Raw genomic sequence first — 21254 nt, forward strand, 5'->3', positions numbered from 1 at the left:
CCCAAAATCTCCAAAAAATGCCCAAAATCACCAAAATCTGCCTCTTTTCCATCTGTGCCACACAGATCCAGGCAGAAGGATTAAACACACCCAGCTGCAGGTGTGGGAAACACCAAAAATCACCTCAGAGCTGTGCCTGGCTGAGGGTTTGGTCTGCAGCTGCAAACCAAAATCAACTAAAAACACCCAAAATCACTAAAATACACCCTAAATCACTAAAAAACCTGAAAATCACCAAAATCTGCCTCCTTTCCACCTGTGTCACAGAGATCCAGGCAGGTTCCTTCAGTTCTGCTGCACAAAGGGTCTGGGAAACACCAGAAATCACCTCAGAGCTGTGCCTGCCTGAGGGATTGGTCTGCAGCTGCAACCAGAAACACCCAAAATCACAAAAAATACACCCAAAATCACCAAAAAATGCCCAAAATCTCCAAAATCTGCCTCTTTTCTATCTGTGCCACACAGATCCAGGCAGAAGGATCAAACACACCCAGCTGCAGGTGTGGGGAAACACCAAAAATCACCTCACAGCTTCCCTTACCTGGCTGAGGGTTTGGTCTGCAGCTGCCACCAGAAACACCCAAAATCACCAAAAAACACCCTAAATCACCAAAAAACACCCTAAATCACTAAAAAACATGAAAATCACCAACATCTGCCTCCTTTCCACCTGTGTCACAGAGATCCAGGCAGGTTCCTCCAGTTCTGCTCCACAAAGAGTCTGGGAAACACCAAAAATCACCTCAGAGCTGGGCCTGCCTGAGGGATTGGTGTTCAGCCTCACAGAAACACCCAAAATCATCAAAAATACACCCAAAATCACCAAAAAACACCCAAAATACCTAAATCTGCCTCTTTTCCATCTGTGCCACACAGATCCAGGCAGAAGGATCAAACACAAGCAGCTGCAGGTGTGGGGAAACACCAAAAATCACCTCAGAGCTGTGCCTGCCTGAGGGTTTGGCCTTCAGGCTGCAACCAGAAACACCCAAAATCAACAAAAAACACCCTAAATCACTAAAATACACCCTAAATCACTAAAAAACATGAAAATCACCAAAATCTGCCTCCTTTCCACCTGTGTCACAGAGATCCAGGCAGGTTCCTGCAGTTCTGCTGCACAAAGAGTCTGGGAAACACCAAAAATCACCTCAGAGCTGGGCCTGCCTGAGGGATTGGTGTTCAGCTGCAACCAGAAACACCCAAAATCACCAAAAATACACCCAAAATCACCAAAAAATGCCCAAAATCTCCAAAATCTGCCTCTTTTCTCTCTGTGGAACAAAGATCCAGGCAGAAGGATCAAACACAAGCAGCTGCAGGTCTGGGAAACACCAAAAATCACCTCAGAGCTGGGCCTGCCTGAGGGTTTGGTCTGCAGCTGCAAGCAGAAACACCCAAATTAATCATCAAAAAACATCCAAAATCACCAAAAAACACCCAAAATACCTAAATCTGCCTTCTTTTCCATAGATGGCACACAGATCCAGGCAGAAATATTAAACACAAGCTGCTGCAGGGTGTGCAAACACCAAAAATCAACTCACAGCTTCCCTTACCTGGCTGAAATTTGGTCTTCAGCTGCAACCAGAAACGCCCAAAATCAACTAAAAATACCCAAAATCACTAAAAAACACCCTAAAATCACCAAAAAACATGAAAATCACTAAAATCTGCCTCCTTTCCACCTGTGACACACAGATCCAGGCAGGTTCCTCCAGTTCTGCTGCACAAAGAGTCTGGGAAACACCAAAAATCACCTCAGAGCTGGGCCTGCCTGAGGGATTGGTGTTCAGCCTCACAGAAACACCCAAAATCACAAAAAATACACCCAAAATCACCAAATAATGCCAAAATTTCCAAAATCTGCTCTTTTTTCTATCTGTGGAACACAAATCCAGGCAGAAGGATTAAACACACCCAGCTGCAGGTGTGGGGAAACACCAAAAATCAACTCACAGCTGTGCCTGCCTGAGGGTTTGATCTTCAGCTGCAACCAGAAACACCCAAAATCAACTAAAAACACCAAAAATCACCAAAAATTCACCAAAAATCAACCAAAATCACCAAATCTGCTCTCCTTTCCAGCTGTGCCACACAGGTGCAGGCAGATTTCTCCAGGCAGAGAATTAAACACACCCAGCGAGTTTGCAAACACCAACATTCACCTCACAGCTGTCACTGGGTTTTATTTTCTGTCACTGGTTTTTTATTTTCTGTGTCTGTGGTCTTTTATTTTCTGTGTCTGTGTTTTTTTTTTTTATTTTCTGTGTTTTCCCCTAAATTTGTTTTTTTTCCTGATTTTTTCCAGGCTCCATTTCCAGGGATAATTCCTGATTGATGTTGAGTTGATGAATTGATGGCATTAATTGAACCCTACACTCAGCTGAGTTCTCCTCCAAAAGAAATTTAAAATTAAATTTAAAGGAATAAATTTATAATTATTGCAATAAAATGGGGAAATTCGGGGGTTTTTTTTGCTCTACAGACATAAAAGAAAAAGGAATTTCTATAAAGAACAAATTCAGATTTTTTTGTCCTCATAAATAAATAAAGGAAAAGTTTCTGTAAGTCACAAATTCAGGTTTTCTTACTTTACAGAAATAAAGGAAGAAGAAATTTCTGTAAAAAATAAATTCAGGTTTTATCACTCCACTTAAATAAAGGAAGAAAAAATTTCTGTAAAGAACAAATTCAGATTTTATTACTCCAAATAAATAAAGGAAAAAGGAATTTCTATAAAGAACAAATTCAGGTTTTCTTACTCCACATAAATAAAGAAAAAATTCCTGTAAACCACAAATTCAGGTTTTCTTATTCCACATAAATAAATAAAGGAGGAGGAAATTTCTATAAACAAAAAATAAAAAATTCAGGTTTTCTTATTGCACATAAATAAAGAAGGGAAAAGTTTCTGTAAATAAGGAATTCAGGTTTTATCACTCCACTTAAATGAAGGAAGAAGAAATTTCTGTAAAGAACAAATTCAGATTTTATTACTCCACATAAATAAAGAAAAAATCCCTGTAAACAACAAATTCAGGAATTCTTATTCCACATAAATAAATAAAGCAGGAGGAAATTTCTAGAAACAAAAATTTCAGGTTTTCTTACTCTACATAAATAAAGAAGGGAAAAGTTTCTGTAAATAAGAAATTCAGGTTTTATTAGGCCACTTAAATAAAGGGGGAAGAAATTTCTGTAAATGTCAAATTCAGGAATTTTTTACTCCACATAAATAATGGAGAAAAAATTTCTGTAAACATCAAATTCAGATTTTTATTACTCCAAATAAATAAAGGAAAAAGGAATTTCTACACAGAACAAATTCAGGAATTCTTATTCCACATAAATAAAGAAAGCAGAAGGAAATTTCTAGAAACAAAAAATTAAAAATTCAGGTTTTCTTATTCCACATAAATAAAGAAGGAAAAAGTTTCTGTAAATGAAAAATTCAGGTTTTATTAGGCCACTTAAATAAAGGAAGAAAAAATTTCTATAAACATCAAATTCAGATTTTATTACTCCAAATAAATAAAGGAGAAAGGAATTTCTACACAGAACAAATTCAGGAATTCTTACTCCACATAAATAAAGAAGAAATTCCTGTAAACAACAAATTCAGGAATTCTTATTCCACATAAATAAATAAAGTAGGAGGAAATTTCTAGAAACAAAAAATTTAAAATTCAGGATTTCTTACTCCACATAAATAAAGAAGGAAAAAGTTTCTGTAAATAAGAAATTCAGATTTTCTTACTCCACACAAATAAAGGAAGAAGAAATTTCTGTAAAGAACAAATTCAGATTTTATTACTCAAAAAAAAATAAAGAAGAACTGAATTTCTAAAAAGAACAAATTCGGATTTTATTACTCCAAATAAATAAAGGAAAAAGGAATTTCTACAAAGAACAAATTCAGGTTTTCTTACTCCACATAAATAAAGAAAAAATTCCTGTAAACCACAAATTCAGGAATTCTTATTCCACATAAATAAATAAAGGAGGAGGAAATTTCGAGAAACAAAAAATAAAAAATTCAGGTTTTCTTATTCCACATAAATAAAGAAGGAAAAAGTTTCTGTAAGTGAAAAATTCAGATTTTCTTACTCCACACAAATAAAGGAAGAAGAAATTTCTGTAAAGAACAAATTCAGATTTTATTACTCAAAAAAAATAAAGGAAAAAGGAATTTCTACAAAGAAGAAATTCAGGTTTTCTTACTCCACATAAATAAAGAAAAAATTCCTGTAAACCACAAATTCAGGAATTCTTATTCCACATAAATAAATAAAGGAAAAAAAATCCCTGTAAACAACAAATTCCAGATTACTTGCTCCAGATAAATAAGGGAGAAAGGAATTTATTGAAATAACAAATTCAGGATTTTTTACTCCACAAATTTGAGGAACAAAAGTTTCTATAAATGAATCTGGGTGGAACACATTGCTAAAAAAATCAGATATAATTTTATTTCTAATGAATGTTTCCTTTTCCTGATGGATTTGGGACTAGTGAGGGATGGGGGGAAAAAAGGTAAAAACAAAAATAAATAACATAAATAAATAAAAAAAAATAATAAAAATGCATTTAGAGTTTTGTGGAGATTTTCAGAAAATCTCTCCCTGCAGGAAATCAGCCCAAAATTTCCCATTTTGGGGGGTTTTTTCACAGAAAAAGGAGTGAAATGAGAGCTGAGGATGTTCCTCACTCACAGCCCAGAATTTCCCATTTTTGGGGGTTTTTTCACAGAAAAAGGAGTGAAATGAGAGCTGAGGATGTTCCTCACTCACAGCCCAGAATTTCCCATTTTGGGGGGGTTTTTCATATAAAAAGGAGTGAAATGAGAGCTGAGGATGTTCCTCACTCACAGCCCAGAATTTCCCATTTTTGGGGTTTTTCACAGAAAAATGAGTGAAATGAGAGCTGAGGATGTTCCTCACTCACAGCCCAGAATTTCCCATTTTTGGGGGGTTTTTTTCATTTAAAAATGAGTGAAATGAGAGCTGAGGACGTTCCTCACTCACAGCCCAGAATTTCCCATTTTTGGGGTTTTTTCACAGAAAAATGAGTGAAATGAGAGCTGAGGATGTTCCCCACTCACAGCCCAGAATTTCCCATTTTTTGGGGTTTTTTTCACAGAAAATGTGTGAAAATGAGAGCTGAGGATGTTCCTCACTCACAGCCCAGAATTTCAAATTTTTGGGGTTTTTTCACAGAAAAAGGAGTGAAATGAGAGCTGAGGATGTTCCTCACTCACAGCCCAGAATTTCCCATTTTTGGGGGTTTTTTCATATAAAAAGGAGTGAAATGAGAGCTGAGGATGTTCCTCACTCACAGCCCAGAATTTCCCATTTTTGGGGTTTTTTTTCACAGAAAAAGGAGTGAAATGAGAGCTGAGGATGTTCCTCACTCACAGCCCAGAATTTCCCATTTTTGGGGTTTTTTATATCAGAAAAAGGAGTGAAATGAGAGCTGAGGATGTTCCTCACTCACAGCCCAGAATTTCCCATTTTTGTGGGGTTTTTTTCATTTAAAAATGAGTGAAATGAGAGCTGAGGATGTTCCTCACTCACAGCCCAGAATTTCCCATTTTTGGGGGTTTTTGATGAGAAAAAGGAGTGAAATGAGAGCTGAGGATGTTCCTCACTCACAGCCCAGAATTTCCCATTTTTGGGGTTTTTTTCACAGAAAAAGGAGTGAAATGAGAGCTGAGGATGTTCCTCACTCACAGCCCAGAATTTCCCATTTTTGTGGGGTTTTTTCATATAAAAAGGAGTGAAATGAGAGCTGAGGATGTTCCTCACTCACAGCCCAGAATTTCCCATTTTTGGGGGTTTTTTCATATAAAAAGGAGTGAAATGAGAGCTGAGGATGTTCCTCACTCACAGCCCAGAATTTCCCATTTTTGTGGGGTTTTTTCATATAAAAATGAGTGAAATGAGAGCTGAGGATGTTCCTCACTCACAGCCCAGAATTTCCCATTTTTGGGGGGTTTTTTCATATAAAAAGGAGTGAAATGAGAGCTGAGGATGTTCCTCACTCACAGCCCAGAATTTCCCATTTTTGGGGGTTTTTGATCAGAAAATGTGTGAAAATGAGAGCTGAGGATGTTCCTCACTCACAGCCCAGAATTTCCCATTTTTGGGGTTTATATCAGAAAAATGAGTGAAATGAGAGCTGAGGATGTTCCTCACTCACAGCCCAGAATTTCCCATTTTTGGGGTTTATATCAGAAAATGTGTGAAAATGAGAGCTGAGGATGTTCCTCACTCACAGCCCAGAATTTCCCATTTTTGGGGGTTTTTTCATATAAAAAGGAGTGAAATGAGAGCTGAGGATGTTCCTCACTCACAGCCCAGAATTTCCCATTTTTGGGGGTTTTTTTTATTTAAAAATGAGTGAAATGAGAGCTGAGGATGTTCCTCTCTCACCTGTTGACATCCACGTCCCTGCCCTGCTCGTGGGCCTCCAGCAGCTGCTTTATGATGTCTCCAATGGCCATCACCATCAGCTCGGCCTGGCTCTGCTCCCCTGTGCCACAAATGGGGGAAAAAAGGGAAAAAAAACAGAGAAAAATTAGAGATTTTCTTGCTTGCCATAACCCAGCCTGAAATTCCTGTGAAAAAAGGGGCAAAAACAGAGAAAAATCAGAGATTTTCGTGCTCGTCAGAACCCGGCTTGAAATTGCTGCGAAAAACAGGAATCGCTCGGTTTTAAAATTTTCAAAGTTTCATGGGAATAAAATGGTTATAAAAATAATTATAAAAATTATAAAAATTATAAATTTATAAAATAAAATAATAGTGATAATAATATTAATACAATCAGAGTAATAATAATATTGCTATTAGAGTAATAACAATAATTTGGACATTTTGAATTAGGACAATGTGAGATAAGAGATAAAAAGTTATGGATGATCTGGGTAACTTTTTCTGGGCAAAATAAGCCCGAAAAAGGACACACATTAACAGAGGATTAACCCTTAAAAACAATAATCTGTTGCACATTCATACACCTCATCCATGATGCATCAATTCCATTCAAACACAGGATTCTGTCTGCTCATCCTCAGCTTCTTCCTCTGAGTCCTGACAGCAGAAGTTCATTTCTGCTGATAACAGAGCAATAAATTCTTTATCTCTGAAAGATTCAGGCGTCCTGTGGCTGCTGTCTGTTTAAAAAAAGTATCCTACATTGCAGAGTTTCTATTTCAACATTTTTTATAACCTAAAACTCTATTTACCACACGACTTAAGAGAATGAATCCAGCATTGCTTTCTAACACAACACATCTAATATTCATTTGAATATTTGCAAAAAAGCCAATTATAAAATACGTGCATTTTGCACATTCCTGTCACAGAACAGGATGGAAAAGAGCTCTGGAATTCAAACACTCGCAGCAACTCCAGGGCCACCAAGTGTCCCCAAGTGCCACATCCACGGGGATTTGAAATTGAAATTTGAAATTGAAATTTAAAATTGAAATTCCTGTCATGGAACCGTGGAATGGGTCAGGGTGGAAAAGAGCACGGAGTTCAACCATTCCCAGCAATTCCAGGGCCACCCGTGTCCCCAAGTGCCACATCCACGGGGATTTTAAATTCCCCCGGGGATGGGGATTCCAGCACTGCCCTCGGCAGCTGTGCCAGGGCTGGGCAGCCCTCTAAGGGTGGAAATTCCTGCTTTTATACAATTTAAAACCTGCTGTTATCCAATTTAAATCTCCTGTTATCCAATTTAACCCTCCCCCGGCACAGCTCGAGGCCGTTTCCCCTCACGCCGTCCAGGGATTCTAAACTGAAATTTAAAATTGAAATTCCTGTCACGGAACCGTGGAATGGGTCAGGGTGGAAAAGAGCTCCAGAGTTCAACCATTCCCAGCAATTCCAGGGCCACCCGTGTCCCCCAGTCCCACATCCACGGGGATTTTAAATTCCCCCGGGGATGGGGATTCCAGCACTGCCCTGAGCAGCAGTGCCAGGGCTGGGCAGCCCTTTAAGGGTGGAAATTCCTGCTTTTATACAATTTAAAACCTGCTGTTATCCAATTTAACCCTCCCCCGGCACAGCTCGAGGCCGTTTCCCCTCACGCCGTCCAGAGAGTTTAAACTGAAATTTAAAATTGAAATTCCTGTCACGGAACCGTGGAATGGGTCAGGGTGGGAAAGAGCTCCAGAGTTCAAACATTCTCAGCAATTCCAGGGCCACCCGTGTCCCCAAGTGCCACATCCACGGGGATTTTAAATTCCCCCGGGGATGGGGATTCCAGCACTGCCCTGAGCAACTGTGCCAGGGCTGGGCAGCCCTCTAAGGGTGGAAATTCCTGCTTTTATACAATTTAAAACCCGTGCTTATCCAATTTAAATCTCCTGTTATTCAATGTAACCCTCCCCCGGCACAGCTCGAGGCCGTTTCCCCTCACGCCGTCCAGAGAGTTTAAACTGAAATTTAAAATTGAAATTCCGGCCAGGGAACCGTGGAATGGGTCAGGGTGGAGAAGAGCTCCAGAGTTCAACCATTCCCAGCAATTCCAGGGCCACCAAGTGTCCCCAAATGCCACATCCACGGGGATTTTAAATTCCCCCGGGGATGGGGATTCCAGCACTGCCCTGAGCAGCTGTGCCAGGGCTGGGGAGCCCTTTAAGGGTGGAAATTCCTGCTTTTATACAATTTAAAACCCGTTGTTATCCAATTTAACCCTCCCGCGGCACAGCTCGAGGCCGTTTCCCCTCACGCCGTCCCCGGCTGTTCCCTCACGTCAGGGAGTCCTGCAGAGCCCCCCGAGCCTCCTTTCCTCCACGCACAGCCCCCCCCATCTCCCTCACCCCGCTCCATTCCCTCTCCCGGACACGTTCCAGCCCCTCAGGTATTTTTGTTTTATTTTTTACCTTTCCCATTTTTCTTTTTCTGCTTCATCCCGGCGGATCCCGCGGCCTGGCCCGTTGCGTTGCCGTAAAGCGACGCCGGCCCGCGCTGTCGCGAAAGCGCCGTAAAGGGAATTGCGGTTCCGCCATCAGCCACCGGGGGGCGCCGGGACCGCACCGAGAGGGGAGCAGGGACACCCCCCGGGATTTTGGGGGAAAATCTCGGGATTTGGGGGTTCTGGGCGTCACCCTGGGTTTGGGGAGGGGGTTTGGGGTCTCCCGCTCCTCCTGCCAGTGTGGGTGCTCGGTTGGATGGTGTTTGTGGAAAGTTGTGGTGTCAGGTGAAGGCAGGGTCACGCGGATCGAGGAGTCAATCAAGGAATCAATGAAGGAATCACTTAAGGAATCAATTAAGGAATCAATTAAGGAATCAATTAAGGAATCAATTAAGGAATCAATTAAGGAATCGTGGAATTGGGGAATCAGGGAATCGCGCGATCACAGTGTCAGAGGGTCATGGAGTCTCAGAAGTGCAGAATGTGGAATTGTGGAATCACAGGGTGATGGAATCACAGAGCCACAGAGTCAGAATCACAAAATCGTGGAATCACAGGCTCAGAAAATCCCAGAATCATGGAATTACAGAATCAAAAAATCATGGAATTACAGAATCAAAAAATCATGGAATCACAGGCTCAGAGAATCCCAGAATTGCAGAGTGATGGAATCATGGAATCACAGAATCTCACAGCCACAGTCAGAATCACAAAAGTATGGAATCATGGAATCTCAGAATCACACAGCCACAGTCAGAATCACAAAATCGTGGAATCACAGACCCCCAGAATCCCAGAACTGCAGAGTGATGGAATCATGGAATCACAGAATCTCAGAGCCACAGAGTCAGAATCACCAAATCATGGAATCTCAGACTCCCAGAATCCCAGAACTGTGGAATGATGGAATCATGGAATCACAGAATCTCAGAGTCATGGAATCTCATAATCACAGAGTCAGAATCACAAAATCATGGAATCACTGGCTCACAGAATCCCAGAACTGTGGAATGATGGAATCACAGAATTTCAGAGTCACGGAATCTCACAATCACAGAGTCAGAATCACAAAATCATGGAATCACAGGCTCCCAGAATCCCGGAACTGCAGAGTGATGGAATCATGGAATCACAGAATCTCAGAGTCATGGAATCTCACAATCACAGAGTCAGAATCACAAAATCATGGAATCACAGACCCCCAGAATCCCAGAATTGTGGAACCATGGAATCACAGAATCTCAGAGCCAGAATCACAAAATCATGGAATCACAGACTCCCAGAATCCCAGAATTATGGAATGATGGAATCACAGAATCTCAGAGTCATGGAATCTCACAATCACAGAGTCAGAATCACAAAATCGTGGAATCACGGGCTCAGAGAGCAGAGTGACAGAATCAGGGAATCACGGAATCTCAGAGAGTCGCAGAGCCTCAGAAGTTCAGAATGTGGAACTGTGGAATGACAGGGTGACAGAATTTCAGGGCCACAGTCAGAATCACAAAATTGTGGAATCACTGGCTCACAGAATTGCAGAGTGATGGAATCGTGGAATCACAAAGAGAGTCCCAGAATCTCAGAATCGCAGAGTGATGGAATCACAGAATTACAGTCTCAGACTCAATCACAGAATCATGAAATCATGGAATCAGAAAGTCACGGATTCAGAGACTCCCAGAATCTCAGAATGTCACACACACATCATCACAGAACTACAGGATCAGTCACAGAATCACAGGGTCAGAGAATCATGGAAACACAGAATGACAGAATCATGGAATTACAGACTCACAGAATGACAGAACCATGGAATTACAGATTCACAGAATGACAGAATCATGGAATTACAGACTCACAGAATGACAGAACCATGGAATTACAGATTCACAGAATGACAGAATCATGGAAACACAGAATGACAGAATCATGGAATTACAGATTCACAGTCACAGAATGACAGAATCATGGAATTACAGATTCACAGAATGACAGAACCAGAGAATCACAGATTCACAGTCACAGAATGACAGAATCATGGAATTACAGATTCACAGAATGACAGAACCAGAGAATTACAGATTCACAGTCACAGAATGACAGAATCATGGAATTACAGACTTACAGAATGACAGAACCAGAGAATCACAGATTCATCAGTCACAGAATGACAGAACCATGGAATTACAGACTTACAGAACCATGGAATTACAGACTGACAGAATGACAGAACCAGAGAATTACAGATTCACAGTCACAGAATGACAGAATCGTGGAATTACAGATTCACAGAATGACAGAATCATGGAGTTACAGATTCACAGTCACAGAATGACAGAATCATGGAATTACAGACTTACAGAACCATGGAATTACAGACTCACAGAATGACAGAACCAGAGAATTACAGATTCACAGTCACAGAATGACAGAACCATGGAATCACAGAATGACAGAATCATGGAATTACAGATTCACAGTCACAGAATGACAGAATCATGGAGTTACACTCACAGAATGACAGAATCATGGAATTACAGATTCACAGAACCATGGAATTACAGATTCACAGAATGACAAAATCATGGAATTACAGATTCACAGTCACAGAATGACAGAATCATGGAGTTACAGATTCACAGAATGACAGAATCATGGAATTACAGATTCACAGTCACAGAATGACAGAATCATGGAATCACAGACTCACAGAAAACACGGAATCATGGAATCACAGACTCACAAAACCCAGAGAACTACAGAAGCAGAGAATCATGGCATTACAGAATCACAGAATTACAGAATCATGGAATCACAGACTCACGGAATCACAGACTCACAAAATCACAGAACTACAGAATCAGAGAATCATGGCATTCCAGAATCAAAGAATTACAGAACCATGGAATCACAGACTCACAAAATTACAGAACTACAGAATCAGAGAATCATGGCATTACAGAATCACAGAATTACAGAATCATGGAATCACAGACTCACAAAATTACAGAACTACAGAATCAGAGAATCATGGCATTACAGAATCACAGAATCAAGGAATCACAGACTCATATAACCATGAAATCACAGACTGTGGCGATCACAGCATCTCAGGCTCACACCCCCACAGAATCCCAGATTTGCAGATTCTCAGAGCCCCAGGATGGGTCAGGCTGGATGGGACCACAGAGGGTCACTGGTGCCACATCCCTGCTCCATCCAGCAGGGCCATCCCAGAGCCCAGGGCACGGGAGTGTGTCCAGAGGGCTCTGGAATATCCCAGAGAGGAGAATCCACAGCCTCTCTGCTCTCTGCTTAGGGCTGGGCACTGCCCAGAGCAGAAATTCTTCCTAATATCCAGGTGGAATTGCTGGGATCATTCCCTGCCTGTAGCTCTGGTGCCATTGCTGGGCCCCGCTCTGCCCTTCCCTGCACACAGGGACACCCAGGGACACCCAGGGACACCCAGGGACGAGGTTCCCTCTCATTTCTCTCCTCTCCAGGCTGAACAGCCTCTTCTTCCTCAGCCTTTCATGGCCAGGGAGATGCTCCAGGCCCTTCCCCATCTTTATGGGAGCTACTCCAGGTCCCTCATGTCCCGGGACCTGGACACAGCATTCCCAGGGTATAAAAACATCCTGGTGGCTGCTCTTACAGCTGATGATTAAAAATGGACAATTTCTGAAATTCTCAGTAGTGGGATCTAGTGGGATCATCCTATTTCCCCGTTAAATCCAGTTTTTCCCTGGGGTTTCATTCCCAAATTCCTGCTGGTGCTGGGATCCACTATGAGGGGAACCATGCACTAGATGGTAGCAAAACATTGACTCCAGGAGGGAAAAAAAAACAAAAACAAAAACAATTTTAAAGGGTCATTTTCTGAAATTCACCATAATGGAATCATCCTATTTCTCCGTTAAAATCCAGTTTTTCCCCGGTGTCTCGTTCCCAAATTCCCGCTGATTCTGGGATCCGCCCAGAGGGGAACCACCTGGGCCTGAGGAGGCTGCGCCCCCTCAGCGCTAAATGGTAGCAAAACATCGATTCCAGAAGGGAAAAACTAGTTTAAAAGGGACAATTTCTGAAATTCATAATAATAGGATTGTTTTATTTTCCGGTTAAATCCAGTTGTCCCCTGGATCTCGTTCCCAAATTCCCGCGGGGGCCGAAATCCGCCCTGAGCGGAACCACGCGGGCCTGAGGAGGCCGCGCCCCTTCAGCGCTAGGTGGTAGCACAACATCGACTCCAAGAGGGAAAAACCGATTGAAAATGGACAATTTCTGAAAATCCGAGTAGTGGGATCATCCTATTTCTCCGTTAAAATCCAGTTTTCCCCGCAGTCTCGTTCCCAAATTCCCGCTGGTACTGTTGTCCTCCCTGAGGGGAACCACCCGGGCCTGAGGAGGCCGTGCCCCCTCAGAGCTAGGTAGCAAAACATCGATTCCAGGAGGGAAAAGTCCTATTAAAATGGGACAATTTCTGACATTATCAGTAGTGGAATCATCCTATTTCCCCGTTAAAATCCAATAATCCCCCCCCAGGGTCTCGTTCCCAAATTCCCGCTGATGCTGGGATCCGCCCTGAGAGGAACCACGCGGGTTTGAGGAAGCCGCGCCCCCTCAGCGCTAGGTGGTAGCAAAACATCGACTCGAGCAGGGAAAAAACCTATTAAAAAGGGACCATTTCTGAAATTCTCAGTACTGGGATCGTCCTATTTCCTTTTTAAATTCAGTTTTCCTGGGGTCTCGTTCCCAAATTCCCGCTGGTGCTGGGATCCTCCCTGAGAGGAACTACGCCGGCCTGGAGGCCGCGCCCCCTCAGCGCTAGATGGTAGCAAAACATCGACTCCAGGAAGGAAAAAAAAAAACAATTTAAAAGGAACAAATTTGAAATTCCCAATAATAGGATCGTTCTATTTCCCCGTTAAACTCAGTTGTCTCCGGGATCTCGTCCCCAAAATCGCGCCGGCCCTGAGATCCGCCCTGAGGGGAATCACGCGGGCCTGAGGAGGCCGCGCCCCCTCCGCGCTATATAGTAGCAAAACATCGACTCCAGGAGGGAAAACAGCATTTTAAAAGGGACAGTTTTGGAAATTCACAATAGTGAGATCATCCTATTTCCCCGTTAAATCCAGTTTTTCCCGGGGTCTCGTTCCCAAATTCCCGCTGGTGCTGGGATCCGCCCTGAGGGGAACCACGCGGGCCTGAGGAGGCCGCGCCCCCTCAGCGCTAGATGGTAGCAAAACATCGAATCCCGGAGAGGAAAAGCGATTGAAAATGGACAATTTTTGAAATTCCCCAAGTGGCATCATCCTATTTTCCCGTTAAAATCCATTTTGTTCCCGGGGTCTCGTTGCCAGATTCCGGCTGGTGCTGAGATCCGCCCTGAGGGCCTGAGGAGTCCGCGCCCCCTCAGCGCTAGGTGGTAGCAAAACATCGATTCCAGGAGGGAAAAAACAGCTGAATTTTCCTGACAAATGAAGAAAAATCCCTCCTGGAGCCCCGCGGGATCCCGGGGAGTGCACGGAGGAGGGAGCAGGGAAGGGGAGCGTGTTGTCTGAGGAGGGAAAAGTCTGAGGCTTGAGGGGGAAGAGGCTGAGGGGGTCCCTCGATGCAAGCCCTGCATAACCGAGGGGAGGCTCGATTATGAGAAAAGCTTTATTGAGAAAAGGTTTATTGTGAAAAGGTTCATAGAAAAAGGTTCTGGCACTGACCAGGATCCCCAGGGAATGGTGACATTCCCACGGCTCCAGGACAACGCACCCAGGGAGGGATTTTGGGGTGTCTGTGCAGGAGTCGGATTTGATGATCTTGCAGCTCGGGATTTTCCGTAATTCCCAAAGTGTCACAATGTCCCACACACAGCAGCTGTGCCTTCTCCTCCTTGGGAGGATTTGGAAGCCCTAAATTCCTCAGCAGGATGGGATGATCCCAAATCTGACCCTGCTTAAAGCACGAGGTTGGACCTGCGGTCTCTTGCATCCCAAAATCTTCATCAATCCTTAAAATCATCTCGGCATTCTTCTGTGAATATTCAGCCACTTCTAAAACCCACACGAGCTTCTGGAGTCAGGGATTTCCTTGGCTTCTGTTTGGGAAATTGGCAATTGTTTAGTTGGTGCTGTTTGCCAGGGCCTTGCTGGTGGCACCAGCTCCCAAATCTCCTCCCTGGTGCCATCCTGGTCACTCCTGGACGGAAACACAGGAATGTGGAGGAGCACCGAACAGGCAGCAAGGGAAAAGCCCTGAAATTACAGATGAAACTGTAAATTTTGTACAGGTTTAAAATTGTGGAGTTGTGGGATGGTCAAATCTCCTGGACAGGGAGATTTGTCCTTGGAAATTTGGATTTTTGGCACCACTCCCATGGCTGAGGAGCTCTGAGGGCTTTTCCCTGTTGGGATCTCAATGGGATCTGCAGGATTCATTTCTTGGGCAAATCTTTATTTCAATTTAGATTTTGTGCAGGGATTCCTTCATTGGGAAAGGCCCTCGAGCCAGGTTGGTGCCATCCTGGTCACTCCTGGATGGAAACACAGGAATATGGAGGAGCACCGAACAGGCAGCAAGGAAAAAACCCTTAAATTACAGATGAAACTGTATTTTGTACAGGTTTAAAATTGTGGAGTTGTGGGACGGTCAAATCTCCTGGACAGGGAGATTTTTCCTTGGAAATTTGGATTTTTGGCACCACTCCCATGGCTGAGGAGCTCTGAGGGCTTTTCCCTGTTGGGATCTCAGTGGGATCTGCAGGATTCATTTCTTGGCCAAATCTTGAAATAAATTTCGATTTTGTGCAGGGATTCCTTCATTGGGAAAGGCCCTCGAGCCAGGTTGGTGCCATCCTGGTCACTCCTGGATGGACACACAGGAATGTGGAGGAGCACCGAACAGGCAGCAAGGAAAAAACCCTGAAATTACAGATAAAATGTAAATTTTGTACAGGTTTAAAATTGGCCGGGGGCTGCAGGGAGTGAAGGGCTGAGGAAGGAGCTCTCCCCACTGATATTTTAGGGCCCTGCTCTGTGCCTGAGGCTGTTTAGAAATCAGATCCTGCTTGAAATGGGATTTCAGTCATCCTCCAGCAGGCACAAGGCGGTGGATTCCAAATATTCCCAAATATTCCCAAATATTCCCAAATATTCCCACATTTTCCCAAATATTCCCAAATATTCCCAAATATTCCCAAATATTCCCAAATATTCCCATTTCCTTTGCCTCCCTACAAACAACTGAGCCCTGGAGCTGAGCTCTGCTCCTTATCAGCTCCTTATCAGCTCCACCCACTGATTACAGCAGCTTTAATTTGCATTTATTACAGCAGCTTTAATTTGCATTTATTCCCTGTGCCGGCTGCTCTCCCTTTGCCACAGGGTCTGCGTGCTCTTCATTAACCCTTTATTGCCTGAACCCTTTACTGCATTAACCCTTTATTGCATTAACCCTTTATCCCATTAACCCTTTACTGCATTAACCCTTTATTGCCTTAACCCTTTATTGCCTGAACCCTTTACTGCATTAACCCTTTATTGCCTTAACCCTTTATTGCCCTAACCTTTTATGGCATTAACCCTTTATTGCCTTAACCCTTTATTGCATTAACCCTTTACTGCATTAACCCTTTACTCCATTAACCCTTTACTGCATTAACCCTTTATCCCATTAACCCTTTACTGCATTAACCCTTTACTCCATTAACCCTTTACTGCATTAACCCTTTACCCCATTAACCCTTTACTCCATTAACCCTTTATCCCATTAACCCTTTACCCCATTAACCCTTTATCCCATTAACCCTTTGTTCCATTAACCCTTTATCCCATTAACCCTTTACCCCATTAACCCTTTATCCCATTAACCCTTTACCCCATTAACCCTTTACTCCATTAACCCTTTACCCCATTAACCCTTTACTCCATTAACCCTTTACTTCATTAACCCTTTATCCCATTAACCCTTTACCCCATTAACCCTTTATTCCATGAACCCTTTACCCCATTAACCCTTTACCCCATTAACCCTTTACTTCATTAACCCTTTATTCCATTAACCCTTTATGCCATTAACCCTTTACTGCATTAACCCTTTACCCCATTAACCCTTTACCCCATTAACCCTTTACCCCATTAACCCTTTATTCCATGAACCCTTTACCCCATTAACCCTTTATCCCATTAACCCTTTGTTCCATTAACCCTTTATCCCATTAACCCTTTTTGCCATTAACCCTTTGTTCCATTAACCCTTTACCCCATTAACCCTTTATCCCATTAACCCTTTATCCCATTCACCCTTTACTGCATTAACCCTTTATTCCCCAGCACCCCTGCTGAGTTTCGCTCTCCTCCGTCTCCTCTCCATTTTGCCATTCCCCAAATCCCCACCCACAAAAGTCTTTTTTCCCCCAAATTTCTGCTTTTTCAGCTCGGAATCATCACAAAAATTGAAATTTCCCTCCCGGACTGCACCAAACTCTGCCGTTCCTTCAGGGCACGGAGCCCCGGGGAGCCCGGGGGGGTTTGCCCGGTTTTGTTCCCCCATCCGAGCGGGGCTGCAGCAAAACTCGGGGATTTGACCCCAGGGATTTTTGATTCCCTCCCCATTTCAATTCCCAGACCTCAGGAATGATGGAAAATATGTTTATTTACAGACGGAATAGGTGCATCTGGGTTTGTTGTGATTTATTTCTCCTGCATCTGATTTTATTCTGATTTATTTCTCGGATTTTATCCTGATTTATTTCCCTTACATCTGATTTTATTCTGATTTATTTACATCTGATTTTATCCTGATTTATTTCTCTTACATCTGATTTTATTCGGATTCATTTCTCAGATTTTGTTCTGATTCATTTCTCTTACATCTGGTTTTATTGTGATTTATTTCTCCTGCATCTGATTTTATCCTGATTTATTTCTCTTGCATCTGATTTTATTGTGATTTATTTCTCGGATTTTATTCTGATTTATTTACATCTGATTTTATCCTGATTCATTTCCCTTACATCTGATTTTATTCTGATTTTTTACATCTGATTTTATCCTGATTTATTTCTCTTGCATCTGATTTTATTCTGATTTATTTCTCGGATTTTATTCTGATTTATTTACATCTGATTTTATTCTGATTTATTTCCCTTACATCTGATTTTATTCTGATTAATTTCTCAGATTTTATTCTGATTTATTTCTCTTACATCTGATTTTATTCTGATTTATTTCCATCTGATTTTATTCTGATTTATTTCCCTTACATCTGATTTTATTCTGGTTCATTTCTCAGATTTTATTCTGATTTATTTCTCTTACATCTGATTTTATTGTGATTTATTTCTCTTACATCTGATTTTATTCTGATTTATTTCCCTTACTTCTGATTTTATTGTGATTTATTTACATCTGATTTTATTGTGATTAATTTCTCAGATTTTATTCTGATTTATTTCTCTTACATCTGATTTTATTTTGATTTTTTACATCTGATTTTATTCTGATTTATTTCTCTTACATCTGATTTTATTCTGATTCATTTCTCTGATTTTATTCTGATTTATTTCCATGTTTGGAATGTGGATCTGACCTGGGAATTGCACAATTCCAGGGAATAATGATGGAAAATATAAATTATTGATATATTTTCCATGTTTGGAATGTGGATCTGACTGGGGGATTTCACTTTAAATCCTCAAAAATTCAGTTTAAATCCTCCAAATTTCACTTAAAACCCTCAAAATTTCACTTTAAATTCTCAGAAATTCACTCAAAATCCTCAATAATTCACTTAAAATCCTCAAAATTTCACAGACCTAAAATGGATTTGGGGATCCCAAAGGGATTTGGGGATCTAAAATGGATCCCAAATCAGATCCCAAATTTGGATTTGGGGATCCAAAATGGATTTGGGGATCTAAAATGAATCCCAAATCAGATCCCAAATTTGGATTTGGGGATCCAAAAGGGATTTGTGGAAATGGGAGTGGATTTGGGGATCTAAAATGGATTTGGGGATCTAAAATGGATCCCAAATGAGATCCCAAATTTTTATTTGGGGATCCAAAATGGATTTGGGGATCCAAAATGGATTTGGGGATCTAAAATGGATCCCAAATTAGACCCCAAATTTAGATTTGGGGATCTAAAAGGGATTTGGGGAAATGGGAGTGGATTTGGGGATCTAAAATGGATTTGGGGATCTAAAATGGATTTGGGCATCTAGAATAGATTTGGGGATCTAAAAGGGATCCCAAATGAGATCCCAAATTTAGATTTGGGGATCTAAAAGGATTTAATGATCTAAAATGGATTTGGGGATCTAAAAGGGATCCCAAATGAGATTCCAAATGAGATCCCAAATTTGGATTTGGGGATCCAAAATGGATTTGGGGATCCAAAAGGGATTTGGGGATCTGATCTGAAAGGGATTTGGGCACCTAAAATGGATTTGGGGATCTAAAGGGATTTGGAGATCCAAAATGGATTTGGGGATCCCAAAGGGATTTGGGGATCCCAAAGGGATTTGGGGATCCAAAAGGGATTTGATGATCTAAAAGGGATTTGGGGATCTGATCTAAAATGAATTTGGGGATCCAAACTGGATTTGGGGATCCCAAAGGGATTTGGGGATCTGATCTAAAAGGGATTTAGGGGTCTAAAATGGATTTGGGGATCTAAAAGGGATCCCAAATCAGATCTCAGATTTGGATTTGGGGATCCAAAATGGATTTGGGGATCCAAAATGGATTTGGGGATCTAAAGGGATTTGGAGATCCAAAAGGGATTTGGGGATCCCAAAGGGATTTGGGGATCCAAAATGGATTTGATGATTTAAAAGGGATTTGGGGATCTGATGTAAAATGAATTTGGGGATCCAAACTGGATTTGGGGATCCCAAAGGGATTTGGGGATCCAAAATTGATTTGGGGATCCCAAAGGGATTTGGGGATCCCAAAGGAATTTGGGGATCTCAAAGGGATTTGGGGATCTCAAAGGGATTTGGGGATCCAAAATGGATTTGGGGATCCCAAAGGGATTTGGGGATCTAAAATGGATTTGGGAAGGCTGTAGATGTTGTTTTTCTGGATTTCAGCAAGGCCTTCGACGCTGTTTCCCACAGCACACTCCTACACAGGCTCGCCGGCCGTGGTCTGGACAGGAGCACTGGACAGGAGCACCCTGTGCTGGGTCAGACCTGGCTGCACGGCCGGGCCCAGAGCGCTGGTGAACGGTGTCACACCCAGCTGGTGACCGGTCACCACTGGTGTCCCTCAGGGCTCTGTGCTGGGGCCAGCTCTGTTCAATATTGTTATTGACGACATGGATGAGGGCTTAGAGTCTTTTATTAGTAAATTCGCTGGTGACACTAAATTGGGAAAGAGTGTAGATCTGTCAGAGGGGCGTAGGGCTCTCCAGAGAGACTTGGAACGGTTGGACGGATGGGCAGAATCAAACGGGATGAAGTTCAATAAGTCCAAGTGCTGAATCCTGCACTTCGGCCACAACAACCCCTGCACCGATACAAGCTGGGGATGGTGTGGCTGGACAGTGCCCAGGAGGAAAGGGACCTGGGGGTGCTGGTGACAGGCGGCTGGACACGGGCCAGCAGCGTGCCCAGGTGGCCAAGAGGGCCAATGCCATCCTGGGCAGCACCAGGCATGGTGTGGCCAAAGGCCGATGGCTCCTGGTCAGGAATGGTGTGGCCAAAGGCCGATGCCATCCTGGCCAGCACCAGGCACGGTGTGGCCAAAGGCCGATGCCATCCTGGCCAGCACCAGGCACGGTGTGGCCAAAGGCCGATGGCTCCTGGGCAGCACCAGGCACGGTGTGGCCAAAGGCCGATGGCTCCTGGGCAGCACCAGGCACGGTGTGGCCAAAGGCCGATGCCATCCTGGGCAGCACCGGGCACGGTGTGGCCAAAGGCCGATGCCATCCTGGGCAGCACCAGGCACGGGGTGTTCAGCAGCAGCAGGGAGGTCACTCTGCCCCTGTGCTCGGCACTGGTGGGGCCTCACCTGGAGTGTTGTGTCCAGTTCTGGGCCCCTCCCTTCAGCAGGGACGTTGAGATGTTTGAGCGAGTCCAGAGGAGAGCAACGAGGCTGGTGAGGGCTGGGAGCACAAGCCATACGAAGAGCGACTGAGGGAGCTGGGGGTGCTCAGCCTGGAGAAAAGGAGACTCAGGGGCGACCTCATCGCTCTCTACAACTTCCTGAAGGGTGGCCATGCTGAGCTGGGGTCGGTCTCTCCTGAAGGGTGGCCGTGCTGAGCTGGGGTCGGTCTCTCTGGGGTCGGTCTCTCCTGAAGGGTGGCCATGGTGAGCTGCGGGTCGGCCTC

General features: G+C 43.1%; 1 protein-coding gene across 1 annotated transcript in view; it reads right to left on the minus strand.

Annotated features, from left to right (window-relative positions):
* Positions 1–8962, minus strand: part of ELP3 (elongator acetyltransferase complex subunit 3) — a 77526-nt gene extending 68564 nt beyond the window's left edge. The window contains exons 1-2 of the mRNA XM_058021821.1: positions 8897–8962; positions 6435–6534 (exon numbers count right to left, since the gene is read on the minus strand). Coding sequence (XP_057877804.1) covers positions 6435–6534; positions 8897–8924 — 128 coding nt within the window. The 5' untranslated portion in view covers positions 8925–8962. The remainder of the gene's footprint in view (positions 1–6434; positions 6535–8896) is intronic.
* Between the last annotated feature and the right edge of the window lie 12292 nt (positions 8963–21254).

Source organism: Melospiza georgiana, chromosome 3 (assembly GCF_028018845.1).
Source record: "Melospiza georgiana isolate bMelGeo1 chromosome 3, bMelGeo1.pri, whole genome shotgun sequence".
NCBI lineage: Eukaryota > Metazoa > Chordata > Aves > Passeriformes > Passerellidae > Melospiza > Melospiza georgiana.